This window comes from Carassius auratus, chromosome 35 (genome assembly GCF_003368295.1).
Source record: "Carassius auratus strain Wakin chromosome 35, ASM336829v1, whole genome shotgun sequence".
NCBI lineage: Eukaryota > Metazoa > Chordata > Actinopteri > Cypriniformes > Cyprinidae > Carassius > Carassius auratus.
This window is the reverse complement of record NC_039277.1, coordinates 13,632,456-13,653,714: the sequence shown is the minus strand read 5'-3', so window position 1 is coordinate 13,653,714 and position 21,259 is coordinate 13,632,456. Positions and strand designations below refer to the sequence as shown.

The following is a 21,259-nucleotide window of genomic DNA, read 5'->3' as shown; positions in this document are numbered from 1 at the left end:
GTATATAGTACACACATTTTTCTGACCATAGCAACACATATTACGTATATATCAACATTCAGCTACATGGACTTGCCTGCTATCGATCTGACAGAAAGAACTGGTTCAAAAACTCATCACAGTTTAGCCAGATTGTGCTACCTCAAAACTACAGGACTGCTTTCAGTGCACAGACTGAAACATGTTTAAAGAGGCAGCCACCTACAACAACCTCCCGCGGAGGAGTACACTGAAACTGTGTTGTGTATAGGTTTATGTCTTCATTGTTGTATGTCTGTACTAGCACCGCGGTCCTGTGAGGCACGACATTTAATTCCACTGTATGTCCACACATGTAGCGGAATGAAAATAAAGCTCAACTTGACTTGATTTGGTTTCATGTATGCCGAAAAAAAGAAAGAAAAGAAAACAATAATAAGACAAAAGTTACAAGTCATTTAGATGCTTTCATCCAAAGCTAACTTGAAGGAGAGACCTGCACCCACTCATAATACCCTAGAGGACAGCGGGAGTTTTTTTTTATTTTGTTTATGTAGTTGTTAGAAGCACACAAATGAAGAATCTCTCAACACACACTTTGTGCAGGAATGTGAAAGCATCATCATAAAAATCTTTACGGTCATTTGACTTTTACACTATAATTAGTGTACCTGTTTCATTAAAACACATTATCAGAATTCAATATGAAACATTCAAGTTTATAACATCATTAATCAGTGCCATAAAAGCAGATATTATGTCTGTAACTTGGGCAAAGGTTTAAGGTTCATGATGAATTGCATTTCCTTACTATACCTATTTTTTTTTATTTGTGCTAAATACAGTAACTTATTCAGAATTTCATTTTTAGAAGAAACATGTTTTACTCCTTAAAATTGTTACGCCTGGTCATGATGACATAATTATTTCTGATTATTTAAAAAGTTAAAAATATTTGATAAAATTGTCATTTCAGCCAACTTATCCTAAAAAAAAAAGTTACTTTTTACAGTAAAATTCTTGCATGCAATTAAATTTGTAAATATTGTTGTCATTAAAACTATATTTTGTGTATTCTGACTTAATAATAATAATAATTATTAAAAAAAAATCTATTTTTCTGATAGACTATTTTGCCTTCAAAACATTTTAACTGCTTCAGATTAGTTAAAACTGAAAACCTCAAACCTCAAGAAAACAAAAATGTGTAAGTTAAAATCTAAAATGAGTTAAATAAATAAATAAATAAATAAATATATATATATATATATATATATATATATATATATATATATATATATATATATATATATATATATATATATATTTATTTATTTAACTCATTTTAGATTTTAACTTACACATTTTTGTTTTCTAAAGCTGTTTATAAATACTGTCGACATGTCCATATGTTCCAACATAATAGTAAAAAAATATGAATGTTGTGTAGGCCTATATAAAAAAACATTTTGCTACAGACATGAATCATATTAGTAGTACGTACAAGTACAAGCAAACTACAATCAATCAAAACAATGTTTAATGTTTTGGCAACAAATCTTTACAAGTCACACACTAAACATACAAAAAACACACACATCCATCATTAAACGGCTTTTACAGGACAATGCTGGGAGGGTTAGTCACAATATTCCATTATTATAACTCATAATTTCAGTCATTAAGCATGATTAGAGGTCCAAAAATGTATTGCCTATTATCTAAAGAACTGAGTCAGTGGATTTAGGCAATATAATGCATGCAGTGACAACGCCAGTATTTTTGCTGTTGTTAGTTCATTTATACCGTACACTAAGAGAAAATACTGACCACTTACTTTTATTCGTATCATTAGATGTGTGACACCATATATTTAATATAATGGAAATCAAGGCAACAAGGAAAAAACTACAGTTTAATCTAAGGCACCCTCAATGATACAAACAAGACTTTACAGGAACACTGTGCCTCACGCCTCAACGGATTATGTGAGATTTTCTTTTTATCAACTGTGCTTCACGTAGAGATGAATGTGTTGAACCATTAACTAAGCATAATACATAAACCAAATAATGAATCGATATTAATAGCTAACATGTCTTCACACATAACTACATTTCACTGTTGTTTTTCTGATAGCGAGTGCTGTCTGTAGCAGTTAAAGTAGTCAATTTTAATTAACAATAGAGAGCATAATAGATAGGCCTATCTAGCTTATGAGACATTTATTTAGCCTACTAATGATAGTAGGTTTTTATTTGATTTCAATCAGACTGAGTAACAGCATTTTTATATCTTATCTCAGCTCAATGTAATTAGCACTCATAATAACTCCTTCAAAATGTTCATGTTAACACTCTATTCATAATTAGTTTACCAAAAATGAAAATAAATGAAATCAATTCAATTACATACTGGTGACATGAGAGGCTTGAGATGGTTGAATTGCAAAAATCATGCTTAAATATTTATTTTTATACAACAGTGTCCTTGAATCAATAGTTTTAAGTCGGTCCTGTAAGTGATTCGTTAAAAAACAGTCGTGAGGAGTGAGTCGCTGAATCATTAATTGAACAATTTGTTCAAGAACGCTGATTCATAAGTGAGTGGCTTAATGACCATTATTACAGTAAAACATATAACAGCAAGTAAAACATATAAGACGACCAATCTGACTAGATATGATCCAAGCTATATTAGTTTCCCTCATGAAGGCAACAAAGAAATACTGGCCAGAATCAAATCCTAGTTTTGTCCGCTCCTTTCTCGCTTATTAGACCCTCAGATTTAAAGAATATTTTTTTATACATATTATAGTGTGCAAAATCACAAAACCACAAACCGCTCATCTAACCTATAACAATGACAAAAGCTTTCCATCTTTTGGCAGCTTTCTCAGTAATGCACTTGGCAAACGGAGTGGAAAGGGGAACACAGGAACGGGGGAACAAAACCGACAACCGTTCGTCACTTCCTGCTCCCACTGAAGCTCACTGGCTGGACCTCTGTCTGTCTGAGGTCTGTGATTGGTCCATCTTCCTCTTCTCAGGTCGTTTTCAACTTGCCTTCTGAGATTCAATGTGCAGCATCGGCCATACGCCACATAAAAACTTCACTTTTGGTTTGCGCTTGAGGTAGGTTGAACGAATCTGAAGGCTATGGTAAAAAGAAATAAAATTAATAATGAGCATATTTACATTCATCATCCATTAAATCAACTCTTCATAGTAATGTACCTGAGGAGAATGTGTAAATATGAACCCAGGCCTGTTAGAATGTGCCACCAGGCATGAAGCTGCGTAACTGCTCCGACCACAGGGGGCAGCCTCTGCCGTGTTGCTCTGAACCAAACACAGCGACAAACAATTAATGACCTCTTCAGGTTTTCATATTATTTCATCTGCTCTCATTTTGCTTGGTCAACCACAGAACACAACTCAAGAGCACAACAGATCTAAATAATGTTCTAAGTTGTATTAATAGACAAAACCTTTCTTACTAAAATGAATTTTGTTCACTAAAATTACATGCAATTTCAGTAAAACTGAAAAATCTTTATTCATTCATGCATATTTTAAATATAAATAAATATTTTAACATTTAACAACTCTGCATTTTTATTTCTTTTCGTAAATATTTGGAAAATTAATTTATAAATATTTCAATATTGAATTCAATATTGAATTTAATTTTGCACTAGTAAACTAAAATCTTAATTTTGTTGACTAAAATTAAAATGATGCTAAATACATAAATGTAATGTAATGTAAGTGTAAATCTACCTTAGAGAGTCACAAAAGATATTATCAATGTTCCATAATACGAATCCCAACAGGAAGACACTTAATGATGTAAAGCCGAGGGCTCTGAGCCACGGATATACCCTGCAAAGCACACAAAAGAAGTTAATGCACTTATTTAACTGCATAATACACAGTGACACAGATTAAAACATTATCCATAATATGTTTTATTACACACATTGTTTTAGCAAACTCGTATTAAGATGTGGCTACATTCTGGAACAGAACATCCACTTTTCTCAATACAATCAATAAAGTGCAACAGTTGGGTTCTGGACATAAAATCCCATTCATTTTCTCCATAGGGGAATTAATTTTGAATGATAGACAGACTTGCTGTAAGATACAAGCTTGTTAATCAGTGGTATTTGTATTTGTTGAAGTCATCAGCCCGTTATTTCAAATATAATTTTTTTTTTGTATAATTGTGTTTAACAGCAAATGTAATAGAGAAAAACTATATTACACATAATTCTGCACACAAATCATTCTCTGTGTGTTTAGTGGGATTGTATTTCATTCTTTCATTAAAGCTGTTCAGCACACAGTCTTGTACTTTTTTTATCCATTTTCTTCATTTGTGATACACCTCGTAGCTGGTTGGTTTGGTTCATAGCAGACAACTCATTAATAAATAATTTTCCTATAGAAAAATACTTCTGCATTCAAGGCTACTATAATAAAATAGCATTGTTTTTTGTCTTGTAAATATGTAACATTATAGAAAGTAAAATGTGTTTTAATGCAGTGAATACAGATTTGGAAGTGATAAGGATTCATTCACTCACCATGTGACTATGAAAACGGAGCGAATCACCAAGAAAGCCACAAGCGCGGCGTACATGACCTGGGGAAAATAATAAGACTGTTAACATTGAGTACCATCTGTTATATAAACCATATTACTGTTTGAATTGTGAGTTGTTTTCACTGAGCTTTACATAAAAGTGTTGTGCCTGCTGTGTTAAACATAGAGATAAGAGCAATTATACATTTCAATACCCTGAGTGTGAATAGATACACAACCTACTGCCATGCCCTTAAACAATAGAAACAGACAACAAATACTGACACCTGACAAACCAAATTAGAAAAGCTCTTAATGCAGCGTTAAATGTTCTTAATGTTCAGTTAGACCTCACCTGATGAAACACAGGCTCCTTCCATATCAGGTAAACCTACAAAAGACAAATTAAGTGCACTTTCTGAGCATGGAGAAAAGAAATAGCAAAAAATATCAATAATATATACAGTACATAAACAGTGGGGTCTGAAAATGCAGTGAAAATCTGGGATTTTATTCATTTAAAACAAGGATGAACAATGAAAACAATGAAAGTGTAATATGAAAAAGCGGAAATAAGTCACTATTTTTCCATTGTTATTTTTATTTTTAAATATCTATGCATAGTGCCGTTGCCACTTTATGGTATATAATGGGGATCCAGATAAAGAATAAATAACAATCATAAATCATTCTTTATAATATGGAACATATGGATGCAATATTAAGAAATATTAATACTTTATTTTTAAATCATTTAGGTTTTTTTATTTTTATTTTATTTGAAATGAAAAGGTTTGTACTAAATTAGAAAAATAAAACAGTAGAAACTCTGACATTTGTGTCCAACTGTATATTTTCTAGAAAGTTTAGGACAGCAAAGAAAAAACTTACCACGCTAACGATAATACTGAAGGTCAGCAAAAGTGTAATTGACAAATAGTTAACAGCACGCTCTTGCTTGAAGCATTCATATCTGTAATATGTGAGATATGCATTCAGATCAGTCACAAAAATTATGCATTACCATTCAAAAGTTTGAGGTCAGGGATTTTTATTTTGATTTTTTTAAAGAAAGAAATTAATATTTTATTCAACAAGGATACATTGAATTGATCAAAAGCAACAGTAAAGACATTTATAAGTTATGAACAAAACATCTTTCAAATAAAATAATAAATGTAACAAAATGTCACTTTTTACTGTATTTATAATCAAATACATGACGCATTAAGCTTATGTTGAGTGTTCAGAGGTCAAAGTTGAAGTCAGCCAGTGTGACTTTGCAGGTTTAAGAAATGTCAACTTACAGACAGTAGACAAAGATGCAGCAGCTGTAGATCATTGGCAGCTCATCCAGTAACTAAAAGCAAAAGACATTCCAGAGATTGACAGCGCATTTTGTGTCAAATGTGAATTAGTGCTATTACTTTTGGGATGTTTCGTTAGAGAAGCAGCTTTGTGGCTATGAGAATGAAAATGAAAATAAGCTTTTCATGTGCCTGGGAACAAGATGCACACTTTGAAAGGCTGAAGAGAAGACAAGTGTACCTGCATTTCATACTGTAGTGTCATGTGGAAGCACCATGAACCAATTCCTACGGCTGTACAGAGAAAAGAGAGACAATATAAAAAACAGTACATTTTATCTCCATTTGTTTAGGAAATAGTCTTAATAACTGGGTGACAGGTCACTCCATAAAAAAATTAGGTTTGTGATTAAATAAAATCATGTGAAGGATACGTACCAGCAAGTCCTAAAAAGGACCACACATAGCGTACTTCCAAACCTTCTTTACACGTCTGAATGGCCCCATAAATGGGAGGTAGGATCATTATCAGGTTACTGACAGTATTCCCTGAAGAATGCAAAGAAACAGTGTTTTCATTTTAATTAATTTAAACATTAAGGGGATATTTCACCCAAAGATTAAATGAAAATGATCTCACCAATCCAAGATGTAGAGATGAGTTTGTTTCATCATCAAAGCACATTGATGTATCAAAAATTTATAATTCCATCACTTGCTCACCAGTGGATCCTCAGCAGTAAATGGGTGCCGTCAGAATGAGATTGATAAAAACATCACAATAATCCACAAGTAATCCACACCACTCCAGTCCAACAATTAACATCTTGTGAGGTGAAAAGCTGTATGGTCTTAATAAACACAGTCATCATTAAGATGTTTTTAACATCAAACTGTTGCTTCCGGGTAGAATATGAGTCCTCTATCAATAATGCTTTCTCCAATGAAAACGTCTTCTCTTCTTAATCACAAGAGAAATTTGCACAGATCAAGCACCTTTACAAGTGAAAATAGTTCTAAACATATATGATGGAGGATTTTGATGTGCGGGGACAAGAGGGCTTTTACACTGAATTATGGATTATGGACTCATATTATTGCCAAGAGCGACAGTTTAAAGTTAACGCCTTAATGATGCATTTGTTTTTTACAAACACACAGCATTAAGAAACTCATTAATAGACTGTGGAGTCATGTGGATTACTTGTGAATTACTGTGATGTTTTTATCAGTTTGGACTCTGATTCTGACGGCGCCCATTCACTGCAGAGGATCCAGTGGTGAGCAAATAATGTAATGCTAAATTTATCCAGATATGAAGAAACATATTAATCTACATCCTGGATGGCCTGAGGGTGCAAACATTTTCAGCAATTTTTTGGGTGAACTTTAAGCCATATTTGAGTTATTCTATTAATGATAGTAGTAAAAAACTGCACTGAATTTCCACTTGAATGGTTATCAACAATAGATGAGTGAACTTCATCCAAACTGTCTTCTTAGCACAACCAGCAGCCATCAGACTGCTATTGTGCCTCTTTGCCGAGTTCAAGAAAACTAACCCTATGTTAGAAAGACCTAACATGGTGTTTACAGTCCTATTGTTTCACTCTTTGTATATATGGCTCATCATACTGAACATGGCACATTCCCTCACAAGGCAACAGGTTCCCGCTGGACACCTAAGGCCCCTCATGATCTCAAATGGCACTGAAATTCCTGTTGGTTCTAGCAGCGATTAAACTCATGTTTGAAATATGACTGTGTAATTTATGTTGTCAAATTATTACATTCTTAAATAAAAAAAACACTATCCTAAATCCTCACATGAAATTACAGAGGGAATTCAAGCTCTCTTATTATAAATGTTTTATTGGGTTTACAGTCACAATCTGCGCCCTTTGACCAACTTATCGGAAACCTACTTCAGCAAACAACATGGAGATGTAATGGCTCTGTACACTGTGTCCTTCCATACTTTCATATTTATGGTATATAATCAGCTTATATATTTTGCATTATTTTTGTAATTTATTTGTTAAAATATTTTGCTAATATCAAAAAAAATTTATTCGGGATATGGGATATAGCTGTTTCTCCTTTAATATCGGGATTGTGGTTTAATTATTCAGCTGTTTTTCATTTTTCAATTGTTGCATTTTTCATTTTTTTACTTAGATTGTTGTTTACATTTATTACTATTTGTGTACTTTTCAGTCAATCAGACCAACTGTAGCCTACCAGCTAAGACCAGCAAACTTAGTCTGTTTTTCTGTCAGCAGGGACCAACGAAACTCAATGCAATTACTCTAGTATTATAGTTAGTATGAGTAGTATTATCATAAACCTGGTATGCATATTTACAGTACAAGTTATGTTGCTGGTTATATAGTTCTTCATAACTACGTTGAACTTCCTGAGCTAAATTCTAGCAGCTTTCAATCCTAGTTCACATTTTCAGACAATCCTCATAGTCATTTTATAATAACGGATGTAAAATAGCATTTGGGTAATTCTGGTACATTTACAAGAATGTTTTATTAATGTAGGCTACTATGTCCCTGTCAATTAAAGCAAATAAAAGAACGCTTAACACAAGAAAACATCAACGTGATGATGGTAAATAAAGAACGTTTTCTGTTCACTCTTTCATTTCACTGAAAACCAGTATCGTCGGCAGGAGCTCTTGCCCATATATTGACACACACTGGGTTTCATTGATTCTCTTTCCGGTCATTTGTGTGATTTTTCTTATTTGTTATTGAGCTTATGATACAATAGTTCAATGCGGACGTAGGGTCGCTGGCCTCGGCTGTCAACTGTCAAGTTACGAATCCTACTACGACAAATGCTTATTAATTTTAATTAGGTCAGGCTGACGTTGCTTCGTATCTTTCTATGAACAAAGCTTTCCATTTTAATATTAATTTAGTAGTTTTGACGTTGCTTCGACACCTTCCAATGGAACAGACCTGGCTAATCAATATTAATTAGGATATGCTGACGATAAACCGCAACCGTCCAATAACGAAGGATTGCCTCATTAATATTAAGCATCACGTCTTCTCATAGTAGGATTCGGCGATACTCCCACCTGACCTCTCCCGTTTTAACATCCGTATTTACCATGAACCGAGTGTCCCGAGCATAAGGCCACCGTTCAAACGTACTTACAGAATTCTGCGACATAATACGAGACCACATAATTCTCCTCGCACCAGTCGAGAGTTGAGGTCGGTGTTCCCCAGTAGCCCGTCCTGTCCGCCGCCGGAGCCATGATGAGAGAGACATAAGAGGGAGGAGTCGCCTCACTCGCTTGTACGGTAACGGATTCAGTCACAGTATAAATCAAAGTACAATGACATTCCCAACGTACATGTATCTACTATTGACATATCATACAATATCCAAAACTACCATTTTACCTTACACTGAGAAAATACATACTTTAAATTGCCATTCAATTTTATTTTGCCATATATATATTTTTTTCTAATCAGATAAATCAAGATTACAGTGATTGTTGCCGTTTTTCTGTAGTCTTTGTTCACGTGCAGTAAACATTTATGTCGTTCCACCGAATCACGCTAGATGTCGCCAGAGCTTTGTGTTTTTATACAGAAACTCCAGAAACAGTTTAATTCTCAGTGATGCTGATTTTATTGAAAAAAAAAGGAACAAACTAACTGTGTTTTGGGACAATGACAATGCGAATACAAGCGTAGACGTGGGCTCATATCACATGCTGTCTAGTGCAGATACAGTATTAGTGCAGACACAAGTGTGGACTTCTGAGTGGAATGTTTCAGCATGGCGTGGTGAACTCGCAGGCACCTTGTGAAACAAAATCCACAGGTTTGTTCAGAAAACAAACTCTCAGCATAGTGAGTTTTGCACTCCAGCAATCGATACCCAAAGAAAAACAGATAAACCCCTGAGCAAAAAAGCATTTTGTGTGGATTTATAGCAAATTTCATGGAGATCATACTTAATATAAGCATGCTGCACTTCTCAGAAACCGATTTAGATGTGAATTTACGATACTTTGTCAAGTACACTTGCATTTTTTTATAACAAAAAACATTATGAGGCACCTAAATGTCAATTTTCAAAGTAAACGTAACATATAGCACATGGTTGTCCGCAGATCTAATGGAACGAACTCAGGTGTACCATCTCCACACAGACTCATTAACCAGGTACAGTCACATTTAAATGAACAAATTACAATTCATCCCTCATTTTATCACCCTTCGGTCGAACAAGTCTGCCCATGAAAAGAATGGAGTTTGTCTTCTTGTCCTTCACCAGGAAGATGAAGGGATGGTCAGCGTAGAAGAGTTTGGGGTTCTTAAGCTTGTCGGTACCATAGATGCTAGTATCGGGTGGATTTCCCTCAGTGTCCCACTCCATGGCGGAGGCATGAAACACGTTGGACAGATAGAGGTCCTTCTTCCCTGAGATGTTGGACAGATCAGCTTTGGCCTTGTCCACAGCTTCAGTTAGACCCAGTTCAGTGAGATGTTTCTGCAAGAAAATGTGGCATTATTTTAGCAATTGAAATCACAGGTGAGTTGATACTAATATAACAGCTTGCTGAAACTGCAGACTAGCCATACCTGCAGGTCGTGGCTGACCTCCACGCTGACCTTTGGCAGAGACACCGCAACCGCTCTCTGTTCCATTTTACTGATCCAGGTGTTCAGTTGTTGGCGTGTCAGCAGTTTCTCCACTCTCTCCAGGGATTCTACATGGTACGGCATGATAAACACTATAGACGACATCTTATGGGCCAGTGGCATGTCCAGAAGTAAAAGGTTGTTGGTTGTGTCATCAAAGAAGCCATAAATGCCTGAAAGAGAGCATGAATATATGACGTAAACATGTAAGGGCAAATGAAGGAAGGCTGGAATTAATTTTTTTTTTTTTAAACAGCTGTTAAATGATAGTAGTTAAGTGAGTTTTGAACACTTTTTTAATGCACTGACAAAAATGTTAACAAATGTATTTTTTACATTTAACTAAATATTTAATAGATTAATTGTAAAAACATTTTATATGTTATAAATATGTTTAAATATGTAACTTCTATAATCCAAATTACTGTCATTTATGTTGACTGAAATTACTATATGTTCATTTAATATATTCATTAAGTTAAACATAAATTTATTCTTTAAAATGAAAGAATATAACATGACTAAATTTAAGGGATATTTTGAAACAAAATCTAATTTATATACTTAATACAAAATGATAATTAAATCAGATATTTCAATTCTTAGTTTAATTTTACACTGTTGCATAATTTTGTGATCTAAAATATTTTTGTTTAATTAAATGCACTGACTAAAATTAAACAATATGATACATATTAAACAATATGCCAGTGAAAAATTAAACAATATTTTACATAAATAAACTTTAATAATGAAAACCAAATTTTTGTAAACATCAACACTAGTATTGCCCGAAAAAATATTTCGTAATGAAAAATTCCCCACAAATTACTATTAACCACTAAGTTACACTTCATTCTGTGTTTCAGGATCAGGATCAGGATCTCGTATCTGATTAACCTCGGCCTCACCTGTGCGATGCATCATGGGTAAAGAGACAGTGTAGGAGCGATGCACTAAAAACACACGATTATCCACCATCTTATGATGAAACTGCTCATCCCAGTGTGCTGGAGAGAAAGCAGAGAAAACACCTTATTAGTTAATGAATCTACAAATTGCTTCTCATTCTAATGATAATCAAGACTTACGTTTATAAAACATGGCATTGATGATCATGGCTCCATCTGTCTTCTCCACATCTTTGGTCACCTCGGGCAGCTTGCCGTCGGTGGACTTCGAAACCCATTCATTGATTGCTTTCACCGCACTGCGCTTTTCACGGAAATTTATTTGGGAGTGCTCGTAATTATAATGCTTCCTGCTGCTCTTCAGAAAGTCGTCGGCGAAGCTCACAGAGCTGGGCCCATACAAATGGTTGCTGATCTTCCAGGTGACATTGCGTGCTGTTGAGTTGCTGACCTCGGTGAGAAGCTCAGACAGCCCCGAGTGGAGCTGCTCATCCTTCACTGTAGTGGCGCTCAGGATGGTTTTGACCTGAGAAGCAGTGTTGGATTTCCCTCCGAGAGCCACCAAACCCAGCGAGGACGCCACAACCACTGGAGAAATCAGGATGTTTTCAATGTCCTTCTCTTTTGCCAGGTTTTGGTACAGGTTGAAGGCCAAATCGGCGCTGTTGTCAGCCAGGATGGAGGCATGGCTGCTGAGGGTCTTGTTCGCACTCACTGTGGCCAGCAGGCACAAGAGAACCACGTTTAACACCAACATGATTTTGGAAGTGGTAAATTTACAACCTATTAATGTAGAAAAGATTAGTCAATGTGGTTCAAAGTTATTTTACATAAATATGAGATGGTTTTCTTTATCTGTAGAGCTGGAGACTGTGTTTTAGTTCCTGACCAGCGGCAGTATATATTAGAGCTGTAATTTTAAATTCCATTAGTATTTAATGATCGGCCTGCTATGCTTAAGAAAGTCCAGCAGACATTATGGCAGGAATGTTACATAACTGTCACATTCACTGTTGTAACTTCACTAAGCTCTCAGAAGATCAGAGATCCTTAACTTTGTTTTTCCTTTTCATGTCTTGAAAGTCTCTAATGCTCACCAAGGCTCCATTTATTTGATCAAAAAAATCGTAATATTGTGAAATAATATTAAAACTAATTTCTATTTTAATTCATTTTAAAAATTAATTGTATTTTTCTGATTGCACAGCTGTATTTTCAGCATCATTACTCCAGTCTTCAGTGTTACATGATCCTTCAGATATCATTCTAATATGCATATTTGATACTCAACCATTTATTATTTTCAATATTTGTTTCAGGAAGGACTGGCAGGACGTTCTGACACTATTGGGGGATCATCAGACTTCAATCAGACTGTTTGTGCAGCTTTGCACCACCCCTCTACCAGTGAACAGCCCAAAACGTTGCCTTCGGTTGTGCAAATACACCCTCTCAATGAATGACCTTTTATTAAGCCTACATGTCAGAGCCTGAAGAAACAATTGAGAACGTTTGGAACTGTGATGTGTGCATAAAAACCTTTCTAATCATCACACAAACACAGTTAATCAAAGCACTTAGCTGCTTACGAGCATCTTTTCAGCTTTGAGTAAAGCTATAAAAGTTCAAAAGTCTCATACAAAAATTTATTTTACATTTAAAAAATTAAGTCAAGGATTATTTTATGAAATACAATATAAAATAAATACAAAAAAATGTATGCTGCTAATGAAGACGGAATGCAAAATGTGTTTTCACAGCTGTATTGGCATCTATTACTCACCTCTCAGAACTCCCGAAAACTTCTGCAGCCTCTTGGATCTTTCAGCTTCCCCGGACACCAAATCCTTAATGCAGACCTAGTAGTAAGGAAAAGAAACTTCTAGAAGTTGGGAAAGGAGCATTATAATGGTTCCCGTTTTTTCAGAGACCTCCCCCAGATCCAGTTACTGTAGGAACTGGACTCTCTCCTCAAGGTCCTAAAGGCAGCAGGAACTGGCCCATTTCCTGCTCACACAATGGCTAAACTAAAGTGCTTTTTCATGCAGGAAATTGGTGAGTTTGAAAAAAGGTGTATGTAATTCAGAAATGTGGACACCAGATTTACTGATTTACATCAAATCATATTTAAATACTTCCTAGTAAGAAGTAAACAAATTTAGTCTAAAACCTGGTGTAAATACTTGATATTCTAAATTACATTTTATTCATTATTTTCATAATTTGTTCAGAAAATGCAAAGTATATTATGAAAGTAACAGTAAAAATAAGAGGTTAAGTGGTTGTTCTGCTTCCACTCCCATCCCATCCATCCGTCTCTTCACCCTCTCTCTTCTGTGTGCCATGTTTTAGTTGTTCATGTCTGGGCCTGCAAAAAGACAGCAGACAAAACAAGACAGAGTTTTTATCTGTCTAGCTGGGTGCATAAGACATTGTTTATGCACTAAACTAAAATGCTTTTTATCTTCCTCTTCTTTATACAGAACTAGGAATCCTGTTGTACAAACATGAAGCACTGCAATGCATAAAGTATCCTGGAACATTCTATTGCTTAGAATTGGCTGTCACTTTGAACATAAACTTTATAGTGGACGTTCCAAACGTACATTTTTATAATTCATGAATGAAAATGTTTTGTAACATGAAATTGATGTACCATTTACATGGTAATGCAATGTCTGATTTTAAAATGGGTTTTAAAGGATAAATTTTGAGATTTTAAGTTTTCAGTTGATAAATAATTTCTGATGATTTCTAAAATTTGATAGAGAAAAAGGCAAAAGTCTTTTTTTAAACAAAGGTCAAAACTCCTGTTATAATGTAGATTTTTGAGGGTGCACTCTTGTCATAAATTAATCTATTCCTTTCCTGCATCATTTTTTACAAAAACATTGGTAAAATATATATTTGGGAGTCTTAGACCTTTCCAACGATATATAATTTGTTAAGATTAGATTAGATTTCATTGTTATATGGTGAAGTAAATGTAGGCGTTCCATATACGGGACCGGGTGACAGTTAAAGGGTTAAAGCTCAAGAGACTTGGAGGGATCTCAGTAATATTTCATATAAGTGTCCTCAGCACTGCAAAAGCATTTCCTAATGTTTAAAGAAATTCAGCATGACATTACTTGCTCCCCAATGGATCCACTGCAGTGAATGGGTGCCGTCAGAATGAGAGTTCAAACAGCTGATAAAACATCCCAATAATCCACAAGTAATCCAGATGACTCCATTCCAACAATTAACATTTTGAGAAGTTAAAAGCTGCATATTTGTACTAAGAAACAAATCCATCAAGATGTTTTTAACGTCAAACCATTGCTTCAGCTATCTAAAAGTCTAAAATCTGTTATCTTCATCTGTTAGTTTCAGTGGTGGACAGTAACGGAGTAGCTTTACTTCGTTACTGTACTTAAGTACATTTTTCAAGTATCTGTACTTTACTGAAGTAGTTTTATTTTGAGTAACTTTTACTTTTACTTCACTACATTCCAAAGTATAAGATCATACTTTTAACTTCACTACATTTCATAAAACATATTGTTACTCCCTATAATATATCACGTGCTCCGACACGCAGAAGCGGTGTCTGATTCATCATGAACGAACTGAGTCTTTTCAAAATAAACCTTTAAATCGGATCGCGAATCGCACCAAACGATTCGTTTACGAATTAGAATGATCCGATTGCAGCTGTTCTGGAGTCGACCACTCACTGATTCAAATGAACCGTGTGAGTCTACAGAAGTAAGACTATAAATAACCGTGAGATATTGCGAGCGCTGAAATACAACCTTTTTTTGTTTCAAACAGTTCATTGAACAATAATAAGTACCTGAAGCTGACAATGAAGTAAATGTATAATAATTAGCAAAGATGATTAATTTAGCGCTGTAAACGCGCGTGTGAGGGGCGGAGACGCGCCGCGGAGCGTCAGACGCGCTTGAGGACCAAACACAGCAGAACGGTAGGAAACTTCACTCCTCTCTCTTTTACTATAGCGATTTATTTTTAGATATAGTGATCTGAGTCTGAGTTGTAGAGTTAGAGTTATTAGAGAAATATAATTATTTTTTACATTCTTTGGTCGAAGTTTTCAGATCGGCAATTCGGAGCCTATTCGCGACTCTGTTGATTCAGATCGGCTCTTCGGAGCATGTTCGCGACTCGGTTGATCAGATCGGGACTTCGGAGCCTGTTCGCGACTCGGTTGATTCAGATCGGGACTTCACAGCCTGTTCGCGACTCGGTTGATTCAGATCGGGACTTCTGGACTTCGGAGCATTTTCGCGACTCCGTTGATTCAGATCGGCACTTCGGAGCATGTTCGCGACTCGGTTGATTCAGATCGGCAACTCGGAGCCTGTTCGCGACTCGGTTGATTCAGATCGGAACTTCGGAGCATGTTCGCGACTCGGTTGATTCAGATCGGTACTTCGGAGCCTGTACGCGACTCGGTTGATTCAGATCAGGACTTCGGAGCCTGTTCGCGACTCGGTTGATTCAGATCGGCACTTCGGAGCATGTTCCCGACTCGGTTGATTCAGATCGGCAACTCGGAGCATGTTCGCGACTCGGTTGATACCGATCGGCACTTCGGAACCTGTTCGCGACTCGGTTGATTCAGATCGGCACTTCGGAGCCTGTTCGCGACTCGGTTGATTAAGATTGGGACTTCGGAGCATGTTCGCAACTAGGTTGATTCAGATCGGCACTTCGGAGCCTGTTGGCGACTCGGTTGATTCAGATTGGGACTTCGGAGCATGTTCGCGACTCGGTTAATTCAGATCATCGGAGCCTGTTCGCGACTCGGTTGATTCAGATCGGCACTTCGGAGCATGTTCGCGACTCGGTTGATTCAGATCATCGGAGCCTGTTCGCGACTCGGTTGATTCAGATCATCGGAGCCTGTTCGCGACTCGGTTGATTCAGATCGGCACTTCGGAGCATTTTCGCAACTAGGTTGATTCAGATGGGCATTTCGGAGCCTGTTGGCGACTCGGTTGATTCAGATTGGGACTTCGGAGCATGTTTGAGATTTTTTTTAGACGAGTAAGGTTAGACAGACATGAATGTTTATTCAGAACAGTACTGAAAATAAGTAAATATTGTAGCTGATGCTAAATGTCTAGCAGGCTTGCTGGTGCTAACTTGAGGTAATTTTTATAAATAATGTCCAAATATTTTTATTCAACCACCTATATATATATAATTATAATAGTTATTTCACTTTAATAACCTGGAAAAGGACCTGCAAATTGCCATTAAAGTAAAATGACTCAACTGAAAATTTCAGATGGCACTTAGAGGCTTTTGCATCTGAACTCTTCATATATATATATATATATATATATATATATATATATATATATAGATAGATAGATAGATAGATAGATAGATAGATAGATATAGATATATAGATATATAGATTACATCTGGGGAGAAAAGAAAGGATGTGATGTTCAGAACATGGTAACTACAGTAATTATCAAAGAGGGGAAGAGATGCACCCCGTTTGGCCAGGGGTGTTTTTACACCGCAGACAAGGTTTGAGAAGTAAAAAAATCATTAAGAAAATATAATTATATTTTCCTTAAGATGTTCTTCCTAACTTCAGGCCTTATTATCTTGTCATATATAACTGTGGTGTTCTGTAAAACCACAAACTTTAAAATACTTTTTTTCTTACGGGTGAAGATCAGATTATCATCTCTGTTTTCTCTCAGGTACATCACAGTGTAAGCTTCACAGTGAACATTACTCTCGTAAGCGTAGTCCATATCAACAACAAAAATATATCTTGACTCCATATAGTGGTTATTTTGGAAAAAATCCCAGGTATTTTGAGCAGTAGGATTATAAAAAAAAAAAAAAAAAAATGTGCTAATATAAAATTAAATTAGCCTATATAAAATTTCAAACATCTATCTTTCAGTACTTTTTTACTTAAGTACATACAAAATTGAGTACTTTTGTACTTTCACTTGAGTAAAATTGAAAAAGGAGTACTTTTACTTTTACTGGAGTAATATTTTATTATTCGTATCTGTACTTTTACTCAAGTACTTGATTTGTGTACTTCGTCCACCACTGGTTAGTTTTAAGCTTAAATCTTAAAATATATAGTGAGGTATTAGAAAAAGTATTTATTAATTATCTAAGGAGAAATAAAGATGTATGGAATTATATTGTGAATAGCAGATCTCAGGTCATTTGGTTTGGAGGAATTTTATAAAATATGCTTAAGTTTTGTATATAAAAATCAGTTTTCGACATTTGACTGTATATTTCGAGTTTCTAACATTAAGACGTGATCATCTGAAATTTGTGTGTGGGGGCTGAACGGGCTGTTTCTCATTAACATCTAACATGACACTGTTCAAAGATACAAACCATTAACAGCACAGATTTCAAAGTATACACCTCCAGGCCACTTTGTGAAGATCAGTGAAAACACAGCTGATGGCGCTGGCATTTCTCAGGCATCAGAATGTTGAAAGAATGTTGCTCACTTGGGTTATCAGGGTTTCTTTTCTGATTTGCTGCTTAACGTGTTTCATCATGTTGTTAGATCCACATATCTTGAGGTTTAACCCAGATTGGCAGTCATTGATTAGCTGCCGCGAACAAAAGGGAAAGCGAGAAAGTTATTTCTTGGGGCTTGTTTTTTTTACAACATTATAAGTGATCAATGATCAGTTGAATGAATCCGAATAGTAGTGTCTGTTTATAACAATAATGTAAAATTCATATGCATACATACAATGAGCACTGTGGGAATGACAGGAAGCTCTTCCTGTAGTCCTGTTATCCACATATCCATAAATAGCCCATTACTAGGGTTCAGCCTGTCAAAGTTCAATATTTTAATCAAAACCAGTCTGTAATTTGACTACATTTTAACCTGATCTGACATTGCAGTTGGGTTTCTGTAATATGTGTGTTAGGTGGGATATTTGATGTTCTGAATGAATGTCTAGTGAACTATATTACTAATGTATCAGAGGTTCAGATCAGTGGAACCCTGCCAAGCTATTGTGAGCTCTTCTGTGACACAGAAGGTAAAGGAATTTTGCTTTCAACATGTTGTAAAATGCTGTCTGCTCTTTGCCTTTGGAGGCAGAACAGATATTATCGCTATGCTATGGTGGTGGTGTCTGGTGTGTGTCTCAACTGGAAACTTAAACATTGTCTTGCAACTTCTATTGCCTTAATGTAGTCAACAGTATATTCCAACTATTTTAAATGATTGTAAGCAGTCATTGGAGGGTGCTTTTTTCATGACTATGGTAAACACCATAAGGTATTGCGAATAGGAACGTTTTTTTATATATATATCACATTAATGTGTTCACAGCACAATCTATTAATTTTACATGTAAGAAAGATAATAGTAATAATAATAACATTAATATTGTAGTCTTCTTGTGAACAAGTATTCAAATGGAAGCTCAGTTGTGTGTGTGTGTGTGTGTGTGTGTGTGTGTGTGTGTGTGTGTGTGTGTGTGTGTGTGTGTGTGTGTGAGAGAGAGAGAGAGAGAGAGAGACTGCATGTTCCTGCAACTACAAATGTGTCCCCTAGATGCTGCTAGGTTCATATGTATAAACCTCGTAATCTGCTGTGGAGGTTTGGAACTTCTGTTTGCTCATGGTCCCCTAAAGAGATATTTCATAATGAATGAGTTGTTATTTACAAATTATTATAATATATACAATTATTACGGTTATTTCTTCTTGTTAAATAAATGCAACATAGTGTCATTCCAATAATAAAATTATATATATATATATATATATATATATAATAGTTTTAGTTTTTTTCTTAGACAGCAATTAGTGTTCCTGAATGAGCGTTTTTGTCCATTTAAAAGTGGATTTGCCTATATTCTAGCAGACTGTAGCTAATATTAGCAGAACAATCATTCTAACATCTCAGCATATTAGAAAACACCACAATGAATACACATGTGGTCCAAACAGCTGTGCCTGGCTAGTGTGTCTAACTCAAAGTCATGCTTGTTGAAGGACAGCTTCAGTCCACCAGTAGGTTGTTAAAGATTAGACGTGATACAAGCTTGGCTCAGGCCAGAGGTTAATCTCTCACTGGCATCCTGGAATAGAAGCAGTGGATGCTCTGCTCTGGCTCTCTGCCCGTGGTCTGTATAGCGGCTGTGCCTGACAGAGGTGGTATCGCCAAACACTGCTACACAAAACTTCACAAAAGACTCAGCAACCATTATAACTGGCAAAGTTTGCATTGCCAATTATTATCATTCCAACCAACAGTGAAAAGTAACCCTGATAATTTATAAAATAAAAGTAACCCTCCTTAAAACTAATGGCCTGGTGATTTGTTCGTGAATTATCTTTAGAATCATAAAGTGATCAAATCATCCTGGAATCTACTTATTTTTTCGGCAACTGAAAAAGCTTGCGACAGATTTTCTAATTTCAGATGCTGACTGTAGCGCACAAACAAATAGCATTAGAGGGGGGATGTGAAGGAGCATTGGTTGGGCCTGCTGAAGGATCATGCCCAAACAATTGAAATAAATGAATGAGGCATCTCGTTCAACAACATGAGGGGAAATATAAATCGAATATGTTTACCAAGCTTATATGATGCTTAAAGGGAAAGTTCACCCAAAATGAAAATTACCCCATGATTTACTCACCATCGAGCCATCCTAGGTGTTTATGATTTACATATTTAAAGAATACATTTGGAGTTATATTTTAAAAAAAAAAGTCCAAAAAAGTCCATCCATCATAAAAAGTACTCCATACGGCTCTGGGGGTTTAATAAAGGCCTTCTGAAGTGAATATATGCATTTGTGTAAATAACTATATTTAAAACTTCATAAACTTTAATGTCTAGTTTCCACTTACTGTTCTACAAGCATTCACTAGAGAGCAGTGTTCCAGTGAATGATGTAGGACGTAGGGATAAGGGATAAGGAATATGCTAGTCTCATGAAAACCTAGATTTGTTTAATTTGAACACAAGTTTCTGTGAACGCCTGTATGACAGTTCGTGGAAGCTAGAGATTACAGTTTATAAAGTTTTAAATATGGACATTTTTCTTACACAAATGCATCAATTTGCTTCAGAAGGCCTTTTTTTAAACCCCCAGAGCCATGTGGAGTAGTTTTTATGATCGATGGATGCACTTTTCTGGGCTTCAAAATCTCAACCCCCATTCACTGCCATTATAAAGCTAGTAACAGCCAGGGCATTTTTTAATCTAACTTGTTGTTATATATATTGTATTCTGAAAGAAGAAAGACATATTGACATATAGAATGACTTGAGGGTGAGTTTTATTGAAATATCCCTTTAAACTTTTGACTTGGCTTATCTGTGTAGAAACTCATTTTTTAAATATTAAATAATAATACAGATTCAGATGTCGACTGAATCAGTTGGTTGAATGAAACAATGACTCAGTAACACTCACTTGTCACTATGCACCTGCTGGAGAAATAATGGCATAGGCTACTTTAACCTGCAGAAAGTCAGCACCACAAAACGAATTAGTTAATGAATCGTTTTAGTAACAGTGAATTCAAAAGATTCGAGTTACCAAGTTGTTTTCTTGGTTGAGAAATTATTTTACTTTTCTTTTTCTTTTTAACTTAAACTAAGTTTTAAACTTAATTAATCATGAACTTTAATACAGGTTACACTAATCACGAATACAGTGGGTTGTTAAGGTTGTTAATTACTGGGAGCGCGCTGATGACGCTTGATAAAGAGGAGGAGGAAGAGGAGGAGACGCGGAGACGCGCA

The 21,259-nt window shown here is 35.5% G+C and overlaps 2 protein-coding genes across 2 annotated transcripts; both read right to left on the bottom strand.

Annotated features, from left to right (window-relative positions):
* Positions 1-1,497: 1,497 nt before the first annotated feature.
* On the bottom strand, positions 1,498-9,194 carry LOC113054504 (alkaline ceramidase 3-like). Its single transcript, XM_026220108.1, has 10 exons — positions 9,051-9,194; positions 6,315-6,425; positions 6,118-6,170; positions 5,877-5,929; positions 5,461-5,542; positions 4,925-4,960; positions 4,571-4,629; positions 3,762-3,863; positions 3,216-3,320; positions 1,498-3,135 (listed from the first exon to the last, which is right to left on the bottom strand). The coding sequence occupies exons 1-10, from the start codon at positions 9,151-9,153 to the stop codon at positions 3,036-3,038; spliced, it is 804 nt and encodes a 267-aa protein (XP_026075893.1). The 5' UTR covers positions 9,154-9,194; the 3' UTR covers positions 1,498-3,035.
* Positions 9,195-9,517: 323 nt separating this feature from the next.
* Positions 9,518-13,381, bottom strand: LOC113054503 (serpin H1-like). The gene is made up of 5 exons (XM_026220107.1): positions 13,250-13,381; positions 11,647-12,249; positions 11,467-11,565; positions 10,496-10,728; positions 9,518-10,403 (listed from the first exon to the last, which is right to left on the bottom strand). Exons 2-5 carry the CDS (start codon positions 12,221-12,223, stop codon positions 10,101-10,103), a joined length of 1,212 nt encoding a protein of 403 aa, XP_026075892.1. The 5' UTR covers positions 12,224-12,249; positions 13,250-13,381; the 3' UTR covers positions 9,518-10,100.
* Positions 13,382-21,259: the final 7,878 nt, after the last annotated feature.

Bases quoted from the DNA above. Each gene is read 5' to 3' on its own strand.
- LOC113054504 (XM_026220108.1), bottom strand. From the start codon at position 9,153: ATGGCTCCGGCGGCGGACAGGACGGGCTACTGGGGAACACCGACCTCA. The intron at 5,930-6,117 runs GTACACTTGTCT...TTTTGCTTTTAG, and splicing joins CACTACAGTATGAAATGCAG to TTACTGGATGAGCTGCCAAT. The intron at 4,630-4,924 runs GTGAGGTCTAAC...TATTTTCCCCAG, and splicing joins AGGAGCCTGTGTTTCATCAG to GTCATGTACGCCGCGCTTGT.
- LOC113054503 (XM_026220107.1), bottom strand. From the start codon at position 12,223: ATGTTGGTGTTAAACGTGGTTCTCTTGTGCCTGCTGGCCACAGTGAGT. The intron at 11,566-11,646 runs GTAAGTCTTGAT...CTTTCTCTCCAG, and splicing joins CAATGCCATGTTTTATAAAC to CACACTGGGATGAGCAGTTT. The intron at 10,729-11,466 runs GTGAGGCCGAGG...GCTCTCTTTCAG, and splicing joins ACCCATGATGCATCGCACAG to GCATTTATGGCTTCTTTGAT.